This window comes from Trachurus trachurus (assembly GCF_905171665.1).
Source record: "Trachurus trachurus genome assembly, chromosome: 5".
Classification (NCBI taxonomy): domain Eukaryota; kingdom Metazoa; phylum Chordata; class Actinopteri; order Carangiformes; family Carangidae; genus Trachurus; species Trachurus trachurus.
This window is the reverse complement of record NC_139896.1, coordinates 711,766-729,283: the sequence shown is the minus strand read 5'-3', so window position 1 is coordinate 729,283 and position 17,518 is coordinate 711,766. Positions and strand designations below refer to the sequence as shown.

Below are 17,518 nucleotides of genomic sequence, written 5' to 3'. Positions count from 1 at the left end.
ACACACACACACACACACACACACACACACACACAGACACAGACACACACACACACACACACACACACACACACACACACACACACACACACACACACACAGACACAGACACAGACACACACACACACACACACACACACACACACACACACAGGACAGTCCCGTACTTATCTTGAGCTTGGGTGACATCATGTCGTCGTCGTCGGTGACCGGTCCGAGGTCTCTACGTCGGTCCTTCATGATCTTCTCCAGGATGTCGGCGTCGTTGTAAACCTGAACACAAACCACAGCTTCAGTCAGCAGGAGGAACTCTTCTCTGGGTCTAGGGCTGACACAAAAAAATCGAAGCTTTGTTCGTTGCCATGGTAATCGATCATGAAGTCCGTGATCGATTATTGCGTGATGATCGCGCACCCCCCGCGAAGCTTCAATTACCAAAATAGGTAGGTGGATCTAGACCTTCACTTCAGAGGAGACATCCTAGAGATGAAGACTACGTTTACACAGATCTACAACGATCTGAACAGAAAACACTAAAGTGGCGTTGTTGCGTTCTCACTTTTTATTCTGCGTTTGGACTAGTGTTTTTGGGATGGACGGCCGCAAAAGTCTGTGTAATTCAATGTTGTAGCACGCCAGGCGCCGAGGTGGCAGCGTGCAACACAACACCACCAAGTCCACACGCCTCTGTACAACTCAGAATGTTTTCCTCTTATTCATCTTCCTGGTTTCCGTCAGGCTCTACACCAGCCATCATAGTGTTGCCCTCCTCAGGTCGTAGCAATCGGAGCAGATGTTTTGTGTACTCTCCCTTTACACGGAGACGCAACAACGGAGAGTGTTTTTAAGATTTCCACTCTAAAGGGTGGTTTCACTTTTTTTTTTGCGTTTTCAAGCCCCGAAAACGCCGTTGCCGTCTAAACGAAAGGCACATCCCATTAAATATTTTGCCGTTTTCATCTGTGAGCGTTGTCGTGTAAACGGAGCCTTTAGTTAGCAAACTGAGTCACTTCTCTCTGTCCACTTCCCTTTTCTGTTCATCTCTCTCCTGCTTTAGAAACCACGAACCAACAGACGGACGCCTGCTGCTGTGTAACGACATATGTGATAAATCAGTGGTTCTCAACTGGTGGGTCGGGACCCAGCAGTGGGTCTAGACCCGTTCTGGATGGTAAATAATATTTAATGCACATCTGATGTTGGACATGTCTTTTATTTTGAAAAATAACTTATTTTGAAAGGCAGGAGACACGTGAACACATGCAGTTGTAATGCTCCTCCTCACTTTCTGATTATTTGCTCCATTTGCTCTGAATGCAAAGATCTCAGTTTCTTATTAATGTGGCCTGATGCAGTGAATCTTGTTTTGTTTTGTGGGTCTTTATTTTGTGCAATTTGATATTTATCCACTTTAGTGAACATGCGCTGAATGCAGAGATGCATTAGAAGTCAAATATATCGTTTTGTTGGTCTCCATTTTGTGCCGTTTGATATTATTATTCACTTCTGTACATGCAGTTGTCATGGTAACTCCTCAGTTTCATTCATGTGCTCTGAAATGCACTTTGCTCAATAAAGAGAAAAATGAGTTTTTAAAGGCTTTAAAAAGAAAATCTTGGTTTGAATTCTATAAAAGTGGGTCGAGACTTAATGACCATGAGAAGATGTGGAGCCCAGAGTGAGACTAGTGGAGAACCGCTGAGATAAAGATAATAAAGAGCAAACTCAGGCTCAGTTCTCCAACACGCTGTTACCTGTGATCCCTCCTCGTTGTAGTGGCGAGCGTTGCGGAAGATGAGCTTCATGTCGTCCACCATGTTGTCCTCCGTCAGGTACTTGTCAGAGCGGATGTTGATCTCCACCGTCCTCAGGTCCATGGGCTCCAGGATCACCTTGTAGTAGTCGGGGTAATCCTTCTTCGAGGGCTTCACCATGAACAGGTCACACAGCCGCCTGGTGGTCGAGGCTTCACGAGCCTCGCTGACCGCCGCCAGCAGGGCCTTCATACGGTTCTTCTTAGTGTTCTTCTTGTGGCTGGAGACACAGACAACACAACAACACTAAGCAGCTGTTACTCTGTCCTCACACTCTTTTCATTTCATTTCATTTTGGTTTATTTCATTCATGGTTTACATTCTACACATGGTTGCACATATTTACATAATGTAGCTACACATAGTTAGCCAGGCTAGCGCCGCCTACTGGTTCCGGCAAATTTAATTTGCCTCAACCATGTAGTCAGGGAACTAGCAATGCGTTTCGGTTTGCTCCGTCCGCTATCAGCGAACAGACGGGTAAGTGAAGGCGATGACGTTGAACTCAAGCGCTCAAGATTAACCTATGAGCTTAACCGGTGTATAGCACACGTGACCACCAAGCAGCAGCGATTAGTTGAAGCAAATGTAAGCAACCGCCTCCCGGAAGCAAACGAATCCCTATGGCTGGTGTTCAGACGCTATATGAAATGTAATGAAATAAGCGGCTGATGCATCAGGCTAACACATTGTCACCATGAATGAAAAGGAGCAGGATGAAGAAAACCTATAATACCTACCTGCCCCTTTCTATAGTTATAATTACATTGGCTTACTTCAACACCAATATTATACTCTGTTTCAAAATACACTGCTCAAAAACATAAAGGGAGCACTTAAACAACACATCTTAGATCTCAATTAATGAAATATTGCAGTTTAAAGTCGTTTTTCAAAATATAGTAGAGTGTGTTGAGAACAAAATAACATAAAAATGATCATTGTAAATCAAAATTATCATCCCAGGTTGATTTCACACAGGTGTGATGATTTACTTGGAGTTGCAATGTGTTGTTTAAGTGTTCCCTTTATTTTTTTGAGCAGTGTATTAAAGATGATGAAACATAGTTGTGACAAGAAAAACACAGCTCGTCTATCTATCTTTTCTTTTTTTTCCTTCTTTTTCTCTTTCTCCTTCTTCTTTTTTGTAGACACTTATCTTTTCTTTTTTAAACATTTTCTTAAACTGAGACATACTTGTACAACTTTTCAGTTCCTTGCTTTGTGAATACCATAGTTTTACACCTACAGCAACAGAAATACACATTTGTTTTAAGCTTAACCTCGCAGATGTAAGTTTAAAATCAAGCTTCAGTCTGTACCAGCGTTCCCACTCTTTTCCTCCAATCATTTTCCAGCTGCTACAGTCTGACATCACGCCAACACATCGTCCGTCCCATTCATGCTCTGGAGAGAAGTCTTTTCAACAGTTGTGGCTTATTTTGTACATCTACACTGCAACTTTACACAAAACTCTAAATCTCACCAAGAATATTTGTCTTATTTCTAATCAAAATAAATCTCATTCTACTTAAAATAAGACTCATCACATTAAAAGCAGCTTGTTTTTAGACACTTTTTACTTCTTTCAAGCAGATTTTCACTTGAAATAAGTAGAAAAATCTGATAGTGGAGCAAGTTTTTCTTTCTTATTACAAACACAAAAAACTTGCTTTCACTGGCAGATTTTTCTATTTATTTCAAGTGAAAATTAGTTTGAAACAAGTGAAAATGATCTAAAAACAAGTTCATTTTTAGGTGATGAGTCTTATTTTAAGTGGAAAGAGATTAGTTTTGACTAGAAATGAGACATTTTGACAAGAAATAAGACAAATGTTCTTGGAAAGATGTTGAGTTTTTGCAGTGTAACCAGTTTGTTTCTATGTTTATTCCTTCTCTTCTCTCATTCTCTCTCCCAGAAGTCTGGTTTAAATATGTGCAGTCTACAGCTCTAACTAATGAAATAATCTCTTAAATGCTAAGAAATTAAGACAATTTTATCATAGAACAACGCAAAAACATGTTGTTTTTGTTCTTAAACCGCACCTACAACAGCTCTCTGTCTCTGTCTGTCCTTCATCAGAGAAGACAACAGCTCCAACACCAGAAACACTCAGCAACTCAATGTCCAGAGTTTTCTCGCTGGATTTTGAAATCTCGTTAAGTCAGAAAAAAAAACCCCGAAAAACAGAAAAAAAAATTCAGAAAAACAAAAAAAAGACTTTTTTTCTTTCCAAGTGAATGCAACACGCTTCTGTAACTCTGCCTTCACACTCACACACGATCTAAACAGCTACACAGCTGAGCAGCAAAGTAAAAAGTGGCGGACTGCACCTTTTCCTCTTGGTGCTGCTGGTGTCGGAGGTGGCGGAGGAGAGCATGCTGTCCCCGTCGTCGTCATCTCTCTGCAGCAGCTCCTTCTTCTTCATCTGGACGGACAGAAAGGAGTTCATTAACAGGGTTTATACAGGAATCTTGAAGTTAATTCTAAAACCTTTTCAAGACCTTCTCAATATTTTTCAACACCTCACCACCACTTCAAGCTGCAACCATTTACATCAGTGACACTTTAAACTGAACAGTTTTAGTTTGTGATAAAGACTATAGACCACTATGATACAACAGAATTCAAAATAGGCTGGGATAATAAATCAAAGGCAAAGTTTATCAAAAAACAAAACAAAAAACATTGCTCCACTCTCAAAAAACAAAAACAACAATCTTCTTTTCTTTTTCATGAACCGGTTCATCTTTGTTTTTTAATAAAATGAATAAATTCAAACACTTTCACAATGTTTTTTAGGACTCAAACTCTTGGACAGCTAATTCAGAAAAAATACCTTCAAAATTTAAGACTTTATAAAGTCGTGAAAAGACTTTTTAATACTTTTTAAGGGTCTTCATTTTCCCAAAATTGATTTATCACCTTTTAATACTTTTCAAGACCCTGCGGATACCCTGTATTAAATGAAAACCGAGTGGACACAGACGTAGACAGCTGAGCTTTGCGACCTGCTGGATGAAACCGGCTCTGAGGTAAATTATTATTATTATTATTATTATGAAATGAAACCGAGACAGCGTGGGCTCTAACCCTCTGACCTGCTGGATGTGCTGCAGCTTCAGAGCTCTCTTGTAGATGGAGGAGTGAGGGACGTTGTAGCGCTTGGCGTTCTCCAGCATCAGCGTCAGGTCCGAGTCCACGTGCTCCACGCTCTCGTACTCGTTGCTCTTCATCTTGTTCCTGTGGAGGGAAGAGGAGGAGGACGACACGGGATCAGAAACGTTACTACTTGTTGATGTGCTGATAAATCTGCCCATCAGGGAGCTGAAGTGTGCGGTCTCCTTTTCTGCCTTTCCCGAGCTCAGAAACACCGGGAACGTTTGTAGGGACGACAGGCGGAAATGAGCAGTTGTTGCTCTAACAACCTGGCTCAAAGCAGCTCTTCTTGTTTCACAAGATTCATGCTTTTTGTGCATTGTCCCTGTTTTAAATAAATAAATTCATTCATTCATTCATACGACGACGCCGTAGGAGTGGAAAATAAAAAGATGAAAACACAGAAACAGCGTAGCTGTGACGCCGACAGCGTGGATGTGTCGTCTCATACAGACGTAGAGAACAGTTGGTGCTGCTGTTAGAGAGAAAAACACTCAGCTTTCACTGAAACTACTGAGAATAAACATATAAATAATAAATAATAAACACCAGACGGTGCTTTTGAGTTGTTGCTTCAACAGAATTATTTTAAAAACAAGCTAATGAAACTGGTCTGGAGCCTGAACTGATGTTTAGTTGCTGCAGCTTTAGAGTCTTTAGGTGTCGTTGTGTAACTCTCAGTGTTCGTTCACACCAAAAGCTTCCAAAGCCTCAAAACGCTCGAGGCTGCATCGCTTCAGACCAGACAGCTCCCAAAACGGCAAATATTTTCAGCTGCTTTGGCCGCTCGTCATGTGACTGAGGTCAAAGTTCGATCGTGCTGGTCATTGGGGAGACGAAGGACAAAAAGAAGAAAAAAAAGGAGCCAGAGGACGTCTCTATTGGTTGCTGCCGAACCGCGTCATAGCTAATTACCCTAAAGTTAACCTTCTGGTCTGGTGAAGCTTTGGAAGCTTTTGGTGTGAACGCACAGTCAGGTGACTCTGCAGCTAAAACCACCAAGAACGGACCAGAACCACTAGAACCAAACACTAGAACACTGGGCCGTTGAGAAGCTTCTTCTTTCTCCTTCTCAGAGTCCTGAACTACATCCTGTTGAACATCTGGAGGACGAACCAACAATAGACCCCTGGAGCAGTTTCATCATGCTTTTTTGTTTAGTTTTTTTTTTTTTTTTTTTTTTAATTTCACCACTTTTTTCTAGAAAATTTTGTAACTTAAAAAAAAAATTAGCACTTTTTTCTGGAATTTTCTTTAAAAAAAACATTGTCTTTGAGAAATTGTAAAAAAAATTTGCAAGAATTTTTTATTTTTTTTAAATTTTACCACTTTTTTCTAGACTTTTTTTTTTTTTTAAAAAGAGAAATTTTACCCCTTTTTTTCCAGAGATTTCTCTGAAATTTTCCCAGAAATTCACGCCATTGGCTCCAACAGCCTGGTCGCACTGCACGTGGAACCGAAGCGCAGCCCTGGAGCAGAGGCAGTTTCAGATCGGCCACATGTTAACAGGTCTGCCTGGTCGCAGTGCGCCGCCTGCAGCGCTTCAGATCGGTTCAGTTCTATTTTTCACGCGAGCCGCGAGCGCCGAGAGCGCCGTTGTCAAGCTGGATAGAACCAGATCGTACCAGACAGGAAGTCGGGCAAAGAAAAGGAGAGAGAATCCACTCAATTTTCAAAATAAAATAAATAAAATGATGATTAATGAAGTTGTTGCTTGTCCGTCTACAGCCTAAATATTTGTCAGTTGCATCTGCACACACACACACACGTTTAAAATGACATGTGTGTGTGGAAAACCGAGTGAATACGAGTATGAACGACTGCAGTCGATGTCTGACGGGCGCAGAGAGAAGAGGAGAAGTAGCTCCCAGTGTCAGTTCAGGCTCCAGACCAGTTTCATTTTTTTTTTTTTTTTTAATAAATCTGTTGAACCACAACTCAAAAGCAACATGTGATTTTCATTACATTCTTTATCTTTATTACTTCTGTCAGTTTCAAGTTGTTTCAGTGACAGTCGTGTGTTTTTCTCTCTTTAACAGAACGGCACCAAGTTAACTATTCTGTCCACGGCTGTCAATCATAAACATTCACTTCATAGTTCTCTTATTAGCTCATTTAAGTTAATAACAGGTGACTTCCTGAGCCTTCAGGGTGAAAACATACAGTAGACAGCGTGTGTGTATATGAATGTGTGCAGGACGTGCAGCCCTACTTGATGAGGTGCAGGCAGATGGGCTGGCTGATCTGGTGGAAGTAGTCGGGGTATTCCTTCTCTTATTAGCTAATTTAAGTTTATAACAGGTGACTTCCTGACCCTTCAGGGTGAAAACATACAGTAGACAGCGTGTATATGAATGAGGCGGCTGCAGGACGACCTACTTGATGAGGTGCAGGCAGATGGGCTGGCTGATCTGGTGGAAGTAGTCGGGGTATTCCTTCCTGGACGGCAGCTGTAGGAACGGCTCAGAGATCAGCTGACCCTGGCTGTTCCTGGCTCCGCGCACCGCCTCGTACAGCTGGAAGATCGGGTTGCTCATGTCCATGTTGGACGTCATGCTCTCCGCCTCAGACTCGCCCTCGTCGTAGTGGACCGAGCCTGGGACACACACAGGCAGAGTCACTTTATCTGTTTGTATAGCACCTTTAACCCTCCTGCTGTCCTTCTGGGTCAGGGGAGGAAGGAAGGAAGGACGAAGGGAAAGGAAGGGAAGATAGAAGGAGGGAGGGAACAGATTGGGTTGATTGGGTCAAAAAGGAAGGAAGGAAGGATAAATGGATAGAAAGGAGGAAGGAAGGACAAATGGACAAATGGAAGGATGGGAGGAAAAAGGAAGGAAAGATAGATGGAGGGAGGGAACAGATTGGGTCAAAAAGGAAGGAAGAAGTAAGGACGAAGGGATGGAAAGGAGGGAGGGAAAAAGAAAGGTAAGAAAGATGGAGGGAGGGAACAGACCAGGTCAATTAGATCAAAAGAGGAGTAAGTAAGTAAGGACGAAGGGGAGAAAGGAAGGAAGGAAGGAAGGAAGGAAGGAAGGAAGGAAGGAAGGAAGGAAGGAAGGAAGGAAGGAAGGAAGGAAGGAAGGAAGGAAGGAAGGAAGGAAGGAAGGAAGGAAGGAAGGAAGGAAGGAAGGGAATAAGGATTTCTCCCTTCCTTCTTTCCACAATCCTTTTTGCCTCCCTCCCTTCCTTCCCTCCTTACTTCCATCCATCCTTCCTTCCTTGACCCAGGAGGAAACAGGAGGGTTAAAAACAACCAAAGTGCTGCACAGGATCAGACAATGAAACTAAACCAGTTCAGAGTTACACAAACACACATTGATGCTCCAGTTCTACACACAAACACAACTCAACGCTCAGATTCAACCTGAGTTAAAGAGAAGAGGAGTCGGTGAATTAAACTGTTGCATGTTTTCAGCTTCGTCTTTATAAATGAGTAGAGTTTGTTCCAGAGCCTGAGAGTCGACTTGGTTTGTGCATCTGGATCTAGGGTTAGGGGTAGGTTAAGATCTTGATGATCTGAGAGAAGCTGGTCTGAACCTCGTCACATAGATGAGGTGGCGCTGGTGCATTTAAAATATAAAAACAAACAATAACGTCTTAAAATCAACTCTAAATTTGACAGGAAGCCGGCGGAGGAACTGGTAGCACTGGTGTTTCCAGTTCAAAGACTAGCAGCTAAACTTTGAACTAGTTGAAGTCGATGGAGAGACGACGACCATGAAGCCCAACGTACGGAGAGTTACAACAATCTGATCTGCATCAATGATGCTTTCTAAATCCTTGGGGAGTGAAGATGGTTTTGACTTTGTCTTCTGGGCGATTAAACGCTCCATCGCTCGTCTGCATTAACTTAACAGGTAAACTCCTCGCTCGTTCGAAAAACAAAAGGTCCGGTGTGAACGCAGCTTTAACAGCGTGATAGCGTGATGTCATAGCGTGATGTCAGAGCGTGATGTCAGAGCATGATGTCACAGCGTGATGTCATAGTGTGATGTCATAGCGTGATGTCATAGCGAGGTCGTACCAGAGAGGATTCCCTCGTCGTCGCTCTCGTACTGCAGCGCCATGGTGATGGCAGAGAGCCGGTCTCCCTGAGCCGAGCGCCTGTTCCTACGGAGACAAACACACACAACGCTTCATCTATTACAGTCAGGGTAACCGGTGGTTACGGTCAGGGTAACCCGTGGTTACGGTCACCACGGCTGGTTCCTGTACCTGATGCGGATGCTGGACTTGATGGGTTCTCCGTGCTCCATCTCTGACTTCTTCTGGGAAAACATCTTCTTGATGGTGTTGGCGTCCTGGACACACACAGTGAGTCAGATCAGTGTGTTTACGTATAGATGTGAATGAATGAACTTTATTTTCAAACATGTATAAAAAGAAAAAAAAATGTATGTAACTATTGTACAAAAGAAAGAAAAAGAGAAATTTAAAAAATACAATAAAATAAAGAGCTAAGACAAAACAAAACACTGCACATTGTTCGAAAAAGCAGTGGGAAGAAGTACAATGCTTTTTTAATTTCCCACCTCTTTTTAACTACTCTTCAGTTTGTAACTACACAGATATCATAACTACATAATACACCTATATAAATATATACCACATATACACTTCATAAATATCTATATAAATATATAATTACAAAAATAAATATATACTACACACATATCCTCGTAAATATAAATATAAATATATAAACTATCCCCATAATTAAAAATATACCATATACTAAGTTAGTGTGTGTGTGTGTGTGTGTGTGTGTGTGTGTGTGTGTGTGTGTGTGTGTGTGTGTGTGTGTGTGTGTGTGTGTGTGTGTGTGTGTGTGTGTGTGTGTGTGTGTGTGTGTGTGTGTGTAGTGCTCCGTTCACCTTGAACACCTGTGATCCCGGCTCGTTGTATGTCTTGGCGTTCTTCACCAGCAGGTCGATGTCTTTGGCCATCGCACCGACGCTCCGGTAGTGGCCCAACTAACACACACACATGGATTAATATATAAACTAACACACACACATGGATTAATATATAAACTAACACACACACACGGATTAATATATAAACTAACACACACACACGGATTAATATATAAACTAACACACACACATGGATTAATATATAAACTAACACACACACATGGATTAATATATAAACTAACACACACACATGGATTAATATATAAACTACCACACACACATGGATTAATGAACATTTTATCAATTAATAATAATAATAATATATAGATTTTATCAATCAGAGGAAGAGAGAAGTAACACATCGTTAACGTAGCAGCAGCACCAACAACAACAGACCTGGATCTTCTGAGCGATGAGCTTCAGGTCGATGGGCTCCTTGATGATGGCGTAGTAATCTGGATATTGCTGAAAGAGAAAAGGCAGAGAAGGAGAGAGATGTTTAAAGCCCTGAGGAGGCCCTGATGCTGCTGTGTGATGATGATGCTGCTGCTGTGTGATGATGATGATGATGATGATGCTGTGTGGTGTAGATGTAGAAGTGAAGGTCTGCACCATCTTAGAGGGAAGCTTCTGGAAGAGCTCGCTGACCAGCCGTCCAGTCGGCTCGGTGTGAGTCACCACGGCGTCCAGCAGCTGCTCCAGGACTTCCTTCAGGCAGCCGGGAGCGCTCTGTTGGGGAGACGGAGATATAGCATCAACCACAGCATCTAACATCCATACCTCACTCTATACAACCCTAACCCTCCTTCAGGCAGCCGGGGGCGCTCTGTTGGAGAGACAACATGTAGTCAGCCATTCACTCTGTACAACCCTAACACTGACCCTAGACCAGCCGGGAGCACTCTGTTGGAGAGACAACATGTAGTCAACCACAGCATCATCCTCTCTCATTCACTCTGTACAACTCTAAACCAGCTAGGAGCTCTGTCAGACAGAGATATAGCATCAAACATCCATACTGCACTCTGTACAACCCTAACCCCCTAACTCTAAACCAGCCGGGAGCTCTGTCAGGGAGACAGAGACAGCATCACACCGTCAACACCGGGTTTTTTTTTTTTAATTTTACCACTTCTTTCTAGACTTTTTAAAACTTTTTTTTTTAAAACTTTACCACTTTTTTCTAGAATTAAAAAAACCTTTTCTTTGAGAAATTTTACCATTTCTTTTCTAGATTTTTTTACTTGTGCCCTGTGATATGTCTGTCTGTTTTTTTAGTGTGAGGACTGCGGATGGAAACTAGCTCTGAGCTAAATCCGGCACACTTACAGGACGCCACGGCGTTAACTGTTCATTAATGTGCACTGTCCTCAAACAAATAAACAACAAACAAATAAATAAAAATAAATAAATCGAATTTTTTTAACCTTTTTTTTTTTTTTTTAGAAATGTTACCATTTTTTCTAGAATTTTTGAAAAACTTTTTTGATAAATTTCTAGAAATTTTTGTAACTTTTTTTTTTTTTTTTACCACTTTTTTCTAGATTTTTTAAAGCTTTTTTGAGAAATTTTACCACTATTTTCTAGTATTAAAAAAGATCTTTCTTCTTTTTTATTTTTTTTAATTTTACCCATTTTTTCTAGTTTTTTTCTCAGATTTTTTTCCAGAAATTCAGGCCATTGGCCCTAAATTGAACTAGATCGACTAAGAAAGTAATGTTCTTCAGTCTCAGAACAAATATTTATGTACTTCTTCACTGTGCTACAGGCTCAAACCGACACAGACAGATGTTCATAGAGTCACATCTGGATGAGGACACTGGAAGCTGATTGGTTGGTTTTCCTGGTCTCACCTCGTCCTCCGTGGAGCCTCCGGGGTTTTCCGGAGCTTCGTATCCGTCCTCGTCGTCGTCGTCGTACTCTCCTCGCTGGATGAACTCGTTCTTGGTGCGGAGGTAAAGGTCCCAGAGTTTACAGGCTGCTCTGTACTCGGGACTGTCCGACTGCAACACACACACACACACACACACACACACACACACACACACACGGCCTCTCCAGCTGTTAGTCTGAGCCAACCACACACACTAAAGCCCAATTCGCACAGGATCAGTTTTACCTGGGGACCTCAGGTAATCTGTAATAATTGCAAAAAAAGTAAAAATTCCCCCGCAAAAGACCGACTATATTTCACCAAAGACCGACGTCCCGTGGTAAAACTAGTCCCTACGAATCTGCATCTCAGTCATTGAGGGGCATTTTTTCTTCTTCCCCGGTTGAAACCATAGCTACTGTAGCTACGGGTTGAAACATGGAGGCTGTGCTGGAAATTATGAGCTGCATTTCCGACAGCGTTTTAGGTGCAAACACGGGCTGGTATCGGTTTAAATAAACAGCTCAGATCCATAAAAAGAGCGAAATTTCGGAGGATATTGAGATGGATGACGGCAGCTTCAACAGGGTTAATACAGATGCTGTGACGGCCCGTTACTGTGACAACAACTGTACTGTTGTGACGTCACGTTGCTGCTTTGACATTTTATTTACATTAGCTTGGCACATGGATGTGACAGCAGCGGATGTTACGACGTGCAGCTTTGACGTCATATCGGAGCCTTAATGTCAGTAAATTTGAGTAAAAACACAGACTTCACTTATCCCGTGTGAATGCACCAAGAAACACAGACGTGGGGGGGGGGGGGGGGGGTTTACACATCACCAGACCAGGTAAAACTAGTCCCGTGCGAATAGGGCTTTACACTCTATCTCTCTACTCCGTGCCGTTACCTTGTAGTAGGTCTTGGCGTTGTTGAACAGCAGCTGGAAGTCGCTGGTGAGCTGCTCCACGTCGTCGTATTCCTCCATCTTTAACTTCTGCTGGATCTTCATCATGTCGATGGGCTGAGACACAACGTGGTAGTAGTCCGGTTGGTTCCTGCAGCAGAGTCAAACAGCTCTCTATCTAGCTGAAGCTGAAGCTATCTGCTACTATCAATTACTGTTCGTCTGATTTACTTGAAAAGGGATAGTTCAACATTTTGGCAAATTGGCCCATCACCATAATCCCTATAGTCATAGCAGTAGGTTCGTTACCTTTAATTGTCGGTGCAAGCTGTTTTTAGAACGGCGGAGCAGAGCCGTGAGCTGCTCAGAGCTACGCTACGGAGGCTCATTATGGGATTTCTTGGTTTCCCTCATCAAACTCATCAAATACACAATCCAACAACTCCACAACGCTCTGGTGGACAAGTTGTGAGCTGCACATTCACCACGCTATGAGATAATAACACAACGTTACCACACAGAGTTGTTGTAGAGGGAAATACAGAGACTGCTTGATGAAAAACTGTCCCTGAAGGCAACGTGCATCAGCGGTTTTGCATGAATTTCCCTCTAAAACAACTCTGTGTGGTAACGTTGTGTTATTATCTCATAGCGTGGTGAATGTGCAGCTCACAACTTGTCCACCAGAGCGTTGTGGAGTTGTTGGATTGTGTATTTGATGAGTTTGATGAGGGAAACCAAGAAATCCCATAATGAGCCTCCGTAGCGTAGCTCTGAGCAGCTCACGGCTCTGCTCCGCCGTTCTAAAAACAGCTTGCACTGACAATTAAAGGTAACGAACCTACTGCTATGACTATAGGGAGTATGGCAATGGGCCAATTTGACTAAATGTTGAACTATCCCTTTAATAAGTTTAGAGTTCCTCCTCTCACCTGCGTTTGGGAGCTCTGATGAACAGCTCACACAGCATCCGGCCCTGGTCGTCCTTGTAGTCTCTGACGGTGTTGTAGAGTTCATGACACACGGCGATCTGCAGGGGAGAGGACAGAGCAGTGAAACAGACCGACCCCCCCCCCAGCATGGGAACTGCTGCTTCACTGTGTCATCTAACATGTAATATAACAACAACATGTAATATAACAACAACAAGACAGGAACTGAATGAAATGTGTAGAATTACAGGATCCACAGTCGGTATGTTTGAGGTCCTTCTCCTCTTTCTCCCAATTGAAGACACTAATGACGATGAAGTCTGGCTATCGTCAAAATCTCCTCCACTCACACTGCTAGAAGGGGACGTCGCCCGTCTGCGTTTCAAGGCCATGACCAAGCCCTGAGGGAAGACAAGCATGGTTAGGTCACAACACACACACACACACACACACACACACACACACACACACACACACACACACACACACACACACACTCACACACACACACACACTCTTGATAGACATAGAAAACAATACGGACGAGGTTTTAGCTTTATGTCACATTTTCACGTCACTATATCACCGTTGTGACTACTCTGATGTTTATGAAGTCTATAAAACCAATTGTTGAACAAACATTTTAGATTAGCTGGGCTAACCGTTAGCTGTTAGCCGTTAGCAGTGTCAATAAACAATAACTCAATAAACGGTCCATGAAAAACATATTTTCTCCAGCGGATATCTGAGTTCCAACATGACTGAGCTAACTGGAGTAGTTTCATGTCGTGTCCCACAACGGGAGGGTTTTAACAGCTGACGTCCTGCTGTTAGCTTAGCTGCTGCTGTTAGCTGTCAGCAGCAGCTAAGCTAACAACTACGACAACCATGACTAATTACAAAAACGTGCACACAGAAATAGTGATGCTGGTTCAATAATTCGTTTTATCCACCACTTTATTTTCCCATGATCCATTGCGTCACACCACAACAGAAGTCGGTTTTCAACTTCCGTTTCACCCATGGATGATAACGGTTTCACCCCGTAGTAGCATTCTAGCGAGCGGCTAACTGGTAGCGTTAGCGGCTAACTGGTAGCGTTAGCCACCGGTGTAGGTACCAAATGTGGGGGCTCCGGGCTGCCAAAACCGTTTTGACTAAATCTGATGTTTGAAATCTGACGCATAGTTTCAGTGTTGTTGGCCTTCTAATTGGTCTGCTGATCCACCAATCAGAGCGCTTCTCCCCATGTCACGTGTTGCGCAGCCTTCCAAGGTTGGACAAGATTAGCGTTGTTAGCTAGCTAGCTAGTGAGTGACCAAAACAATGATTTTTCCCCACTAAGCCACGTCTGTCTTCTATCACGGACACCATTTTTCTGATTTAAGTTACCAAGTTACTAAGTAAACCAATTTCCTCACAAGCAATTTAAATCTGGGTAATTTTCAATGGTTTCCAATGGGAGTTAACCCTTCCGTGACCATTGTTTGTCCAACCTAGCAACAGTAACCGTCGAGGGCGGGACTTGACAAATGGTCAGTTGTGTCTGTGGTTCTACTGCATAAAGTACTTAGGGGCTATTTGTAGATCATACAACCACACTTTAAAGGGGAACTAAACCCCTCAGTTTTGGATGACATGCTCTAAGCTTGAAATTCAAAAAATGCCTTGATTATGGGCGGGACTCAGGAGCACTCTCCGATCCCCCCTCCCCCGCGCCCCATTCACACCCGCGAAATCACACAAAAGAGAAAAAAAAGTAATAAACACACATCGACACTTCTGCTAGCGCTAACGAGCTACTAACGAGCGACTCTAACACAATACATCCATGCTCTAACAGCACTAGTAGCGTGGACACTACTAGGAGCCGTGACACAGTGCATCTACAGCTGATCCGCCGGCTCGTTAGCTCGTTAGCGGCTCGTTAGCGCCGGCCGCACTAACGATTCCCATCCAGGCAGCTGTTAGCAGCCGTTAGCCGCAGCAGAGCAGCTAGAGTGCCTAGCAACCGTTAGCTGCAGGCAGCAGCCGGTGCTGATTGGTCGAGGAGCTGGTGGCCGGTGACGAAAGCTGCCTCCAAAACGTCATCTGCCTCCATCTCAGCCAATAGAAACATTAGATTGTAATAGCCGTGTTTCAACCCATAGAGGGCAGTCACTCTACATTTTTACTACAAAATACACCAAATTGAAATATTTTGACTAAAATGTCAAAAGTTGGACCAGAATCAACTGACAACACTACCTTATACCCAAATATATTTGTTTTCAGCAGAAAAAAGTGGTTTGGGGGTTTAGTTCCTCTTTAAAAAAAAAAGATACCTTCCCTTTAACCGGCTCAGACCAAAAACAGACTCAACAACCGACGAGTGAAACATCTTTAACATGAAACGTTCTCAGCTTCATTCAATAAAACAAAAACCACCGGTCGGTCTCTTTACTAACTGTCTGTGTCCAGAGATACCCAGACGGTCACATGACCCTGACACCTGAGCTGAACAGTAGGCTACAGGTGTGACGTGTGAATATGGATAAAGGACCAGAGTACAGGTGTGTGTAGCTGTGAGGATGTTACACACACACACACACACACACAGTTTGAACTGATCAATTGAAATAAACAGGAATCGCGTGAGATTTGGACGGACCAGGAAGAGCAACACTGGGAGCTTCCGCTACAAACAAGCTTAAAATATAGACTTATTTAATTTTTTTCGGGACAATTTCTCATGTTGGGGCTTCAATACAAGAGGGACATTACAGACGAGCAGCATGGAGGTATTTGGATGTTTTTTGGTGTGTCTTTTTGTTACGAAGACAGTTGGTATCCATTTGCAACCGTTATATGGACATGCACTGCTACGCCGAGACCCCCTGTAACTCAGAGAAGCCACGGAGGACTCTGAAACTTCTCCCAGCCCTTAGTCCACATGAGGGGGAGGAGATAATGAGTGTGAAACTTCAATTTTGGGTGAACTATCCCTTTAAAGTCTCTGTTTCCTGTTTATTTCAGCCATTCAGCCATTACACTGACTGACTGTGAGATGGCTCAGGTAACCATGGCAACGCGGACATTCCCAGTACAGTAGCTGACATCCCATAACATCCACATCATCTCAGCTGAGATCAATCAACCTGATCACTGATCAACTATCGATCAGACACGTGACGTCATCAAACCTTTACTGATAGCTACACGTGACGTCACGACACCGACCGTTAATCATCACCTGTGTGACGTCAGCAGCTCTCTACCGACACCTGAGCAGCTCGGTGTGACGTCACGGCCCCTAGCTGTGTGACGTCAGCCCCGTTAACGGTTAACTTAATAACGGTTCAGTCAGCTGCTCCGTTAACGGTTAACGGTTAGCCCCCTGGTGCCGTTAGCCTCCGTTAAGTTACCGGGGCTGTGAGCATCAGTCAGCCGGACAAAGAGCTCCGTAGCCCGGCTGACTGATGCTCAGAGCCCCGTAGCAGCAGCGGCTCCATGGAGCTCAGACAGCGGCTGCTCCGCGCCACTGAGGCCGGCCTGAGGCGCCTGCTGGGCGGCCTGCTTACCTGCTGCTGCTCGCTGCTTCCGCCGCTTCGATCCGGACCATCAAACCCAAAACCAAAACCAATCACTTATCGATTTTTCACACAGAAACAAACCTGTGAAGCTGGCGAGGCTGTGACGTGCACTTCCGCCTGCTCGCCTTCACAATAAGAGCCTAGATGCCGCCTTCTGCTTCTCAGCGTGCGTCAACACGGCCGCCATCTTGGTCCGGGGTTTCTGACCAGAAGCTGTTTGCAAAAGCAGATAACTCCGTTTAAAAAAAAAAAAAAATTCTAGAATCTTCATTTTTTATTTACATAAGGTGAAATCAGTTAAACCAAAGGTGAGTGACTTTGAGATGTAACAAAACAGACA

The 17,518-nt window shown here is 43.4% G+C and overlaps 1 protein-coding gene across 1 annotated transcript in view; it reads right to left on the bottom strand.

Moving 5' to 3' along the window:
- Positions 1–17,232, bottom strand: part of LOC310986444 (protein polybromo-1-like) — a gene marked incomplete at its 3' end in the record, with an annotated part of 40,565 nt that extends 23,333 nt beyond the window's left edge. Inside the window, exons 1-15 of the mRNA XM_083972352.1 lie at positions 17,167–17,232; positions 13,855–14,007; positions 13,607–13,704; positions 12,678–12,825; positions 11,744–11,893; positions 10,503–10,619; positions 10,287–10,355; positions 9,849–9,947; positions 9,190–9,275; positions 8,999–9,084; positions 7,354–7,570; positions 4,917–5,058; positions 4,149–4,243; positions 1,755–2,034; positions 168–273 (exon numbers count right to left, since the gene is read on the bottom strand). Coding sequence (XP_083828478.1) covers positions 168–273; positions 1,755–2,034; positions 4,149–4,243; positions 4,917–5,058; positions 7,354–7,570; positions 8,999–9,084; positions 9,190–9,275; positions 9,849–9,947; positions 10,287–10,355; positions 10,503–10,619; positions 11,744–11,893; positions 12,678–12,825; positions 13,607–13,704; positions 13,855–13,998 — 1,837 coding nt within the window. The 5' untranslated portion in view covers positions 13,999–14,007; positions 17,167–17,232. The remainder of the gene's footprint in view (positions 1–167; positions 274–1,754; positions 2,035–4,148; positions 4,244–4,916; positions 5,059–7,353; positions 7,571–8,998; positions 9,085–9,189; positions 9,276–9,848; positions 9,948–10,286; positions 10,356–10,502; positions 10,620–11,743; positions 11,894–12,677; positions 12,826–13,606; positions 13,705–13,854; positions 14,008–17,166) is intronic.
- Between the last annotated feature and the right edge of the window lie 286 nt (positions 17,233–17,518).